Below are 11,170 nucleotides of genomic sequence, written 5' to 3'. Positions count from 1 at the left end.
TCAGGCGGGGGCCGTCGTCAGCAAAGAGCCTGCGGTCCATCTGTCAGACCATACCCTGGGTACTCAGTAACTGGGGTCAGACCAAAGCCTGGGTACTCACTAACCAGGGTCAGACCATACCCTGGGTACTCACTAACCAGGGCCAGACCATACCCTGGGTACTCACTAACCAGGGCCAGACCATACCCTGGGTACTCACTAACCAGGGCCAGACCATACCCTGGGTACTCATTAACTAGGGCCAGACCATACCCTGGGTACTCACTAACCAGGGCCAGACCATACCCTGGGTACTGTGTGATTTCTGAGACAGAGTGAGCGCTCCTGTCTCCTCCTCTCTCTGCAGCAGCTCTGGGAGGCTGCTGGCCCTTTAAGAGAGGAAGAGGATGAGCCAACACCTTCCCCCCCACCCTCCCCCCTCCTCTTCCAGCACATTGTTCTGCATCGCCCGGCGAGCAGCAGCTTCCCTCTGCTGCTACCGGCTACAGGGAGAGACAGACAGACAGACAAACAGACACACAGACACACAGGCAGACAGACAGACAGACAGACAGGTCTCTGGTGTGGACGGTTTGTCACGATTCTTTGTGTTGAACAGAATCAGCGGGGCGGTGACTAATGGATCCACTGGCTTACTAATCAGAGACAAAGACTGAAGAGGACAGACAGACTGATAGACAGAGAGGCAGACAGAGAGACAGACAGGTTAGACAGACATACCGGCGGTCAGATCGACGCTATGATCGACCGGCACATGCTGAGGTGAGTGACAGAACAAAGAGTCTCTCTTTATCTTTGATTTAATCCACTGATGCTGTCACTGCTGCTGCCATGGCAACCATACCATAGTCTGATGTCATCAGGAGGGGAAGGGGGAGGAGGAGGATGAGGATGTGTTGTTTGTGTTGTTTTAATCGTGCAGATTAAATCAGTCTCTACACTGATTTTTGGTGCTTTTTCAGTTGGAGTTTAAACGGTGATGAAGTTTCACATTTAAAATCTGAGATATTGGTTTAAAATCATCATTCTGTGTTTAACATCTTCCTGTTTACAAACCACCCTCTGACATCATCAGTAAACATTACAGCAGACCTGTCAATCAACCTGAGTAAGAAAAGTAATTTATATCTAACGAGAAAACACAAGACTTTCACCAGGAAACAGGTGTTCATGTCCTGAAGAAGTTAAGGAGAAAACACAAGACTTTCACCCAGGAAACAGGTGTTCATGTCCTGAAGAAGTTAAGGAGAAAACACAAGACTTTCACCAGGAAACAGGTGTTCATGTCTTGAAGAAGTTAAGGAGAAAACACAAGACTTTCACCAGGAAACAGGTGTTCATGTCCTGAAGAAGTTAAGGAGAAAACACAAGACTTTCACCAGGAAACAGGTGTTCATGTCCTGAAGAAGTTAAGGAGAAAACACAAGACTTTAATTTTCATTTGCAGATTCCCAGTCCATACAGTCAGTCAGTTTTCTGTAACTACTGCCAAACCAAACAGACAGAAACATAATAATTTATGGTCAATCATATTTAGAGAAAATCTTTTTTAAATTTTTTTTTTAATTGTATCTTTTTTACTTTGTTGATATTGATGTAAATGCACAACAAATCAATCTAAAATCTCAGTTTTCTGTGAAGAAAATGATCACTGAAGGTTTTGACGTACTGCTCCTTTAAATCAGCAGGTCAACAGGAAAATAACTGTGAAGGAAATCAGCTTCCTGACAGAGCGAGACAGGAAGCACACACACACACACACACACACACACACACACACACACACACACACACACACACACACACACACACACACACTTAATATCCCCCCCTCCAACACACATATAATACACACACTGCTGCTATTGTCTGTCCGAGTGTGTGGCGGTATTATATATGTGTGTGTGTGTGTGTGTGTGTGGAGAGGGTGTGTAATGTATATATATATATATATATATATATATATATATATATATATATATATATGTAATGTGTGTGTGTGTGTGTATATGTGTGTGTGTGTGTGTGTGGAGGGGTGTATATATATATATGTGTGTGTGTGTGTGTGTGTGTGTGTGTGTGATGGAGGAGTATATATGTGTGTGTGTGTGTGCTGTGATGTGTGTGTGTGTGATGTATGTGTGTGTGGGTATTATATATTATATATATATATATATATATATATGATATATATATGTGTGTGTGTGTGTGTGTGATGGAAGGGGGGGTATATATGTGTGTGTGTGGGTGTGTGTGTGTGTGATGGAGGGGGGGTATATATGTGTGTGTGTGTGTGTGTGTGTGGGTGTGTGTGGGTGTGATGGGGGGGGTATATATGTGTGTGTGTGTGTGTGTGTGTGTGTGTGTGTGTGTGTGTGGGGGGGGGGTATTATATATGTGTGTGTGGGTGTGTGTGTGTGTGATGGAGGGGGGGTATATATGTGTGTGTGTGTGTGTGTGTGTGTTTGTCCTACTTTCTGCTCTTTGTTTGACAGCTTCATTGAAAAAACACAAAGAGACAATATGAAGACATGAAGTGAAGAGATATTAATAACATTAACAGCTTAATATAGACACAAAGACATAAAGAGAATATTTAAATAATACAACAAACTAAACATGGAAAACAAAACACAAATGGAAAAATACATATATATTAAGAAACATGTAGGAATTAAATAAATCAATACTGTTCATTATCCTTAATGTCAGAAAAATTAAAAGTTAAACATTACGGGCTGCATGGAATCTACGGGCACAGAATTCTGCAGATTGTTCAGCAAAATCTTCCTGCAGAATTTAAAAGAATGAAAAAAATTAAATGAAAACAGGATGTCAACACATGTCCACCCTGTGCAGAAAAACAGGAAACACAAATTTCTGCAGATTTTCCTTCTGCATCACCACTCAAAATCTACAGATTCAATTTGTGTCTTATTATTAAACCAAGGAAAAATAATCCTCATCTTTGTTTTACTGCACCGCTTAAAACCAGATACTCCACAGACAGGGCCTAAATGTTTAATGCTTTAGAGTTATATGAATGTCCCGCCCTACTCCGCCTCTGATTGGCTAGTACTCTTTGCCTTGCTGTCTATAATCTAATTATTGCTGGTGATTTTAACATTCATGTTGACGACCCCCAGGACAGAGGGACCAAAGAACTGAGATGTATTTTTGAGAACTATGGACTGACTCAGCATGTGACGGAGCCCACACACAACAAGGGGCACATTCTGGACTTGATTATCTCGAAGGGTTTGAACATTTCCAAGGTTGTGGTGACTGATGCTGCTCTCTCTGATCATTCCTGTGTTTTCTTTAATGGCACTATCTCTGACAACACCAGTGAAACATTCATTCAGCTTTTCTCCTCCACACCCGCCCTCTCAGGGGTCTCAGTCACTGAGCTTGTAGACAATTTCAATTGTAACATTACAAATGTTATTGATGCCATTGCTCCCATTAAGGTCAAAACTGTCTCTGATAAGAAAAGATCTCCATAGAGAAACGCCATACTGGTAAGAACAGAAAAAAGAAAGTGTCGAAAAGCAGAATGCAGGTGGCGAAAAACTAATCTCCAGATCCACTACAACACCTATAAAGAGAGACTTCACATTTATAATTTGGAACTGAGGAATGCAAGGCGGTCCTTCTTCTCGGACATTATCGCCAGAAACAATAATAATTCACGTACTTTGTTCGCTACTGTCGGTTAACTAACCCTCCAGTACCAGTAGCATCTGAACTGTTATCCACCGAGGCCTGCAATGACTTCGCAATCTTCTTCAGAGACAAAACTCAGAAAATTAGACAGTCAGTGCCTCCATATCGAGTACAGGGTATGTGTTGTCACAGCGTTCACACAAAACAAGTTCCAATATGACACAATTTCATATGATTAACCATAAAAACCTGGAGGACATTATACAACATCTGGAAACCTCCTCCTGCTGCCTTGATATTCTACCAACGGGCCTGTTTGGCTCCAGATCTACAGATTGTAAACACGTCTCTTCTCTCAGGTATCTTCCCACAGGCCCTGAAAACTGCAGTCATTAAGCCACTCTTAAAAAAGAACAATCTAGACACGTCACTAATGAGCAACTATAGGCCGATATCAAACCTTCCATTTCCACAACTCAACCTGTTCTTGTCACTAAACAACTGTTTTGATGCCTTCCAGTCGGGTTTTCGACCACACCACAGCACTGAGACGGCTCTTGTTAAAGTCTTTAACGACATCCACTTAAACACAGATAGTGGCAAAATTTCAGTCTTAGTATTACTTGATCTCAGTGCTGCATTTGATACGGTCGACCATGACATATTACTAGACCGATTGGAAAACTGGGTTGGACTTTCTGGCTCAGTATTAAACTGGTTTGAATCCTACTTAAAGAATAGGGATTACTTTGTGTCTATAGGTAATTATACATCTGAGCATACAAATATAACGTTTAACTGTTTAATATCTACATGTTTCCACTGGCTCAGATTATGGAAAACAACAAAATAAGTTACCATAGTTATGCGGACGACACACACATTTATATAACCTTATCGCCAGGGGACTATAGTCCAAAACAACAACTGACTAAGTGCATTGAACAAATTAATGACTTAATGTGCCAGAACTTTCTTAAATTAAATGATGAAAAAACTGAGGTGGTTGTTTTTGGAGCAAAGGAGGAACGATTAAAAGTCAGCACTCAGCTTCAAACGATAATGTTAAAAACAACAGACAAAGCCAGAAATCTTGGTGTAGTCATAGACTCAGACCTGAATTTCAACAGCCACATTAAGACCATTACAAAGCACCTTAAAAATATATCAAGGGTTATAGGACTTCTGTCTCAGCAGGATTTGGAAAAACTTGTCCATGCTTTTATCTTCAGTAGACTTGACTACTGTAACGGTGTCTTTACAGGTCTCCCTAAAAAAATCACTCAGACAGCTGCAGCTGATTCAGAACGCTGCTGCTCGAGTCCTCACTAAGACCAAGAAAGTGGATCACATCACTCCAGTTCTGAAGTCTCTACACTGGCTTCCAGTGCACCAAAGAATTGATTTCACAATACTTTTACTGGTTTATAAATCACTAAACGGTTTAGGTCAAAAATATATTTCTGATCTGCTAGTAAACTATGACCCACCCAGACCTCTCAGGTCGTCTGGGACAGGTCTACTACACTATGACCCACCCAGACCTCTCAGGTCGTCTGGGACAGGTCTACTACACTATGACCCACCCAGACCTCTCAGGTCGTCTGGGACAGGTGTTAATTTCTTATACTGCACTGCAACTTTTATTCTCGTATTTTATCTATTTTATTTTAATAGTTTCTAACTGCTCTTTAATGTTTTATGTAAAGCACTTTGAATTACCCTGTTGCTGAAATGTGCTATACAAATAAAGCTGCCTTGCCTTGCCTTCATTGGTTGGATTTGTCAGGTTTAAGCATGAGGAGTGAGATTGGTTAGCGTTAGGGTATGAATACCACGGTAAGCCAATCAGAGGCAGAGTAGGGCGGGATGTTCCTTCGCCATCCTAGGAAATGCAAATTTGCGTCCCAAACAAGGCCAAAGACTGCTAAATCAGTTTCTGTCTGTCTGTCTCTCTAACCTGTCTGTCTGTCTTTCTAACTTGTCTGTCTGTCTGTCTGTCTAGGTAGCCCAGTGCTGAGGTGAAGAGGCTTGTGATTGGTGGTTGCCATGGGCCCCAGGCCGTCGTCTGGGGAGCTGTGGGGGCTCCACCTGATGCCCCCCCGCATCCTGGTGGACTGCTGCCTGCCCAACGGTACGCCTGCGTTATATATATATATATATATATATATATATATATATATATTATTATGTATTAAATAGATTTAACTATATTTACACCTCACATTCACACTGCTCTTTTGGCTCGAAACTCTAAAAACCCAAAAGTAGCAGTGTAAATGTAGCCTGTGTTGTCTGATGTGTTGTGTGATGACCCCTCCCACTCTGTGGGGGGCTCTTGGGTAGTTTCCCTGCAGCTGTTTAGGAGGCAGTGTGATTGGACTCCACATGACTTTTCACACACTCACCTCCACACATGCACCCACTACACTACTGATACTACTGAACTCATGTTTTATCCTATTATGTAATATAAGTATTATTTATTATGGGTTGATAAAATTGGCTTAAATGTAATCCTTAATTGTATGTGGTCTTCCTTATTTTTGACGAACTGTGAGCTGGCTCTTGACAGTTGTTGTTGTGTTTCAGGGATGATGGTGAGTCTGGAGTGCCTCAGAGAAACTCCTCTCCTCAGCATCAAGCAGCAGCTCTTCACTGAGGCCAGGAAGTACCCGCTCTACCACCTGCTGCAGGTACAGTACATCCCCAACACTATCCCTGCTGCAGGTACATCCCTAACACTAACCCTGCTGCCTCTTAGTATCACAGGTAGCAGTAATGGTAATAATTTCTGCCCTCTGATTGGCCAGGAGGAGTCATCCTATATCTTTGTGGGCGTGACCCAGGAGGCAGAGAGGGAGGAGTTTTACGATGAGACGAGGCGGCTGTGCGACCTGCGACTCTTTCACCCGATCCTGAAAGTCATTGAGCCGCTGGGCAACCGGGAGGAGAAGATCCTGAACCGAGAGATAGGTAACACACACCCCGCCTGTCACCCAATGTCTGGATCATTGGTCTGTCATCAAACATCACCCATCATTAGCCAATAATGTTTCATCAAACATCAAAACCACGTCACATATGTCCCTCACCGAACTAATCAAACAATTAAGAAGACAAGGAGAGCTAAAGGCTAAACAGGGCTGAACAGGGCCAAAGAGGGCTAGCAAATAACTTATTTTGGTGGAAAATTTGCACGCTAAACATAGTCTTTGTAGATCTTTATAATCATTCCCTGAAAGAACCAAGCAGACCTGACTTGCACCATCCACATTTTCTTCTAAACTTGACATTTTCAGTGTGTATCTCGCTAGCTCGAAGGTTGTTGTTGTTTCCTGAAGAGAACCGAGTTTGAGAACGGCAACACACAGAGAAAGGAAGGCTATATCCTGGAAATGCACTTCCATCTATCCAGACTAGTTAGTTTCCGATACAGGCCCCCACAGGGCCAGAGATATCTTGTTGGGCCTCTCTGAAACAAAGACTACTGTTGTTCCAACAAAGGTCTAAACAGAATCAAAGAAGGCTACACATCATGAACATGTCAACAAAAGTCTGGGCTGTCACTGGTCTGTAATCAACAGGGCCACATGGAATCTGCAGACGCAGAATCTCGCAAAATTTTAAAAATAATTTTAAACTAATTAAATAAAACAGAAAGAAATCTGCAGAATCCTTTTGGGTCTGGTCATCAAACATCTTTTCAGACATTGTTCGGTGTCCCATGACCTCACCATCGATAATCACCAAACTCCATCTCCCAGAGTTTCATGCTCCCCTCCATCACACTCAGACTAACAGCGTCCCTGTGTGCAGGCTTTGCCATCGGGATGCCGGTCTGTGAGTTCGAGATGATGAAGGACCCGGAGGTTCAGGACTTCCGCCGTTCCATACTGAGCGTGTGCAGAGAAGCCATGGAGGAAAGGGAGGGGGGAGGGGCTCACAGCCAGGCGCTCTATGTTTATCCCCCCAACCTGGAGTCCAGCCCTCAACTCCCACAGCACATCTACAGCAAGCTGGACAAAGGTACTCACTCTATTTGACCAGCCGGGGGCCTGACTTCATGCTTTAGAAATAGGTTTCCTTTTCTGACAGAAGCAGAGTCATGGGGCAGATTATTACTCAGCGTTAAAAATGTAAAAGGCCCCCTTACCTACCAGAAAACAACCAAAACTACTCAGTATGAAAATACTCAGTACAGGATGAGCAAGAAAACAAGATCAGGTCAAAATACAAGCTTTTGACTGAGGCCTTTGACTCGACAATAAGAAACATTTCAGATTAAGTTTCAAAACCTCAATATCAGCCTGTGTTAAGGCGCTGACACACCAACCTGATTATCGGCCATCGGATAGTCTGGCGAGGTGTGTTCCGTGCCGTCGTCAGTTCGAGGAGCTGTCGGCATCCATTTTGGCTGATTTGACTTATTTAATCGGCCAGTCGGACTCAATGACCAATCTGATTGGTGGAGTGCTAACCCTTGACTAGCGAATCAGAGAGCTGCCAACGGCAGTATCTTCTTCTTACTAGCCATCGTATTTTCTTGCGTTCAGCGAGTAATGACAACAAAGATCCTTCTTGACTACTATCACCACTCTCTGATGAAAACAATGACTGACGACAGCATGCTCTGTGTTTACCAGGTCTACAGAGATGTTCCCTCATTTACGGTTTTCATTTTTTGGCCGACAATACAGATTAGCGCCGCCTGCTGTTATGGATACGTATTACGTCTCGCGCACATGCTGAATGTACGCTCAAGTCGCCGTCACTTTGGTGTGTTCTGAGGCACTTTTTTGAGAGACGGGAGTCGACTGATCAGTCCGACTGCCTTTTCTGCCGACGGTCGGCCATCGGGTTGGTGTGTCAGGGCCTTTAGATTTATGGATTGTATGTATGTATGTATAGAGCCTCTTGTCCCACCTGGCTGTTGAAGGCCTTCCACCTGTAAACCCTCTGCTGCACCACCACTCGGAGGCCTTAGTTTATTAACCACCCCCCTTTTCCACCAACTTCTCTGACAAAGTCATTTTGGTCTCTGCCTTGCATGCGTTTAATGGCACAGAGATGTAAAAGAAACACTCGAAAACAACAGTGGGACTTTATGTAAATTTCATAAATTTCCAACTCCATATTTTACCCCCAAAAAGAAAGAAAAACAGCGACAAGCACGATAAAAGAGGATGGACGAGCCTTCACTTTTTTTTACGCCGCCAGGAAGTCAGATGCAAGATAACAGTTAAAAGTTGTTCCATCCTCTGCCCCTTATCCAAACACTGACTTTTGAGTAAAATAAAATGTTATTGTTAACAAAGCTATTAACAAAATAGAGATTATTTACAAATTGATTTGTACTCAAAATAACTACAAAAGTTTTGGATGCCAATTCACTAGGCTGAACCCACAAATCTAGAAAGACACTCAAAGGTCCTTGTTTTTAATGTACCCTCAATCATATTAAAAATACAACAGATAATATACAGATGCTAAAACTCAATTTCCAACAGAGAAAACGATTTCAGATGTGTGATGTCACACCACTATCTCGTATCCATTCATGAGTACAAGTCTCTCTCTCTGTACCTGTCTCTCTCTCTGTACCTGTCTCTCTGTCTGTACCTGTCTCTCTCTCTGTACCTGTCACTCTCTCTGTACCCGTCTCTCTCTCTGTACTCGTCTCTCTCTCTGTACCTGTCTCACTCTCTGTATTCGTCTCTCTCTGTACTCGTCTCTCTCTCTGTACCTGTCTCTCTCTCTGTACACGTCTCTCTCTCTGTACCCGTCTCTCTCTCTCTCTCTGTACCTGTCTCTCTGCAGGGAGGTTGATCGTGACCATCTGGGTGATCGTTTCTCCTTCCAACTCCAAACAGAAATACACCCTCAAGGTAAAGATATAAATAAATATATATATATATATATATATATATATATATATATATATATATATATATATATATATCAACAAAAAGGTCAGCACTGCGCTCTTGACTTGATGGAGAGGTGGACGTCACATAAACAAATCTTTACCCGGGCCTTCCTCAGAACTAAATGCAGCTTTGTCCAACCCAGGGTCTTTGTTATTAAAGCCACTGAGAGGATACTCAAAGGGTTCAAAGCTGGTATCAAAACCACTGGATCTGAGACCTAAACTGAAGATGTGTGAATTCAGCCAGTAAAGAACCAGAGATCAAGCTGTGACCTTGTTTTCTGTGTGATGTGTTCAGGTGAGTCACGACAGTTTACCTGAGCAGCTGATCGCAGAATCCATCAGGAAGAAAAGCCGATCGATGCATCTTTCACCTCAACAACTCCGCCTCTGTGTCCAGGAGTACCAGGGGCAGTACATCTTGAAGGTACACCTGTCTGTACGCCTGTCTCTCTACATGTATGTCTGTATACCTGTCTGTCTGACTGTCTGTCTCTCTACCTGTCTGTCTGACCTGTCTGTCTCTCTACCTGTCTGTCTCTCAGGTGTGTGGTTGTGATGAGTACCTGTTGGAGAAGTATCCTCTCAGTCAGTACAAGGTAACTTCTCTCTGAAAACACAAACCTTCAGTCTGTCTCACTCTCTCCGCCTGTCTCACTGCCTCTGCCTGTCTCACTACTTCCACCTATCTCACTGCCTCCGCCTGTCTCACTGTGTCTGACTGTCTCACTGCCTCCACCTGTCTCTGCCTGTCTCACTGCCTCTGCCTGTCTGTCTGCAGTATATCCGTTCCTGTATCATCGTGGGTCGTCTTCCTCACCTGATGCTCGTCTCCAAAGACAGTCTCTACTCTCAGCTTCCTGCCTCTGGCTTTGTCACGCCTTCATACAGGTAACCGATGGTAACCACACCTGGCACAGCCAATCAGTGGGGGACGCTCACCCGCTACACTTTTCATACTGTCAGTGTCAGTGTGTATACAGGTGTAATATGACTGTAAGTAGTCAGTGTGTATACAGGTGTAATATGACTGTATGTAGTCAGTGTGTAGCCAGGTGTAATATGACTGTGTGTAGTCAGTGTGTATACAGGTGTAATATGACTGTGTGTAGTCAGTGTGTAGCCAGGTGTAATATGACTGTATGTAGCCAGTGTGTAGCCAGGTGTAATATGACTGTGTGTAGTCAGTGTGTAGCCAGGTGTAATATGAGTGTTTGTAGTCAGTGTGTAGCCAGGTGTAATATGACTGTATGTAGCCAGGTGTAATATGACTGTGTGTAGTCAGTGTGTAGCCAGGTCTAAGATGTCTGTGTGTAGCCAGGTGTAATATGACTGTATGTAGTCAGTGTGTATACAGGTGTAAGATGTCTGTGTGTAGCCGGGTGTAATATGACTGTGTGCAGTCTGTGTGTAGCCAGGTGTAATATGACTGTATGTAGTCAGTGTGTAGCCAGGTCTAAGATGTCTGTGTGTAGCCAGGTGTAAGATATCTGTATGTAGCCAGGTGTAATATGACTGTATGTAGCCAGTGTGTAGCCAGGTGTAAGATGTCTGTGTGTAGCCATGTGTAGCCTG

General features: G+C 43.3%; 1 protein-coding gene across 2 annotated transcripts in view; it reads left to right on the top strand.

Annotated features, from left to right (window-relative positions):
* Positions 1–448: 448 nt before the first annotated feature.
* Positions 449–11,170, top strand: part of LOC144513720 (phosphatidylinositol 4,5-bisphosphate 3-kinase catalytic subunit alpha isoform-like) — a 28,328-nt gene continuing 17,606 nt past the window's right edge. For both annotated transcript variants that reach the window (XM_078244891.1, XM_078244890.1), the window contains exons 1-9: positions 449–762; positions 5,672–5,800; positions 6,259–6,362; positions 6,480–6,642; positions 7,486–7,695; positions 9,487–9,554; positions 9,894–10,022; positions 10,141–10,194; positions 10,377–10,486. In XM_078244891.1, the coding sequence (XP_078101017.1) occupies positions 5,716–5,800; positions 6,259–6,362; positions 6,480–6,642; positions 7,486–7,695; positions 9,487–9,554; positions 9,894–10,022; positions 10,141–10,194; positions 10,377–10,486 (923 nt within the window). In that variant the 5' untranslated portion in view covers positions 449–762; positions 5,672–5,715. The remainder of the gene's footprint in view (positions 763–5,671; positions 5,801–6,258; positions 6,363–6,479; positions 6,643–7,485; positions 7,696–9,486; positions 9,555–9,893; positions 10,023–10,140; positions 10,195–10,376; positions 10,487–11,170) is intronic.

The sequence above is a fragment of the Sander vitreus genome, unplaced genomic scaffold (genome assembly GCF_031162955.1).
Source record: "Sander vitreus isolate 19-12246 unplaced genomic scaffold, sanVit1 ctg325_0, whole genome shotgun sequence".
Lineage (NCBI taxonomy): Eukaryota > Metazoa > Chordata > Actinopteri > Perciformes > Percidae > Sander > Sander vitreus.
This window is presented reverse-complemented; position numbering and strand designations above follow the sequence as displayed.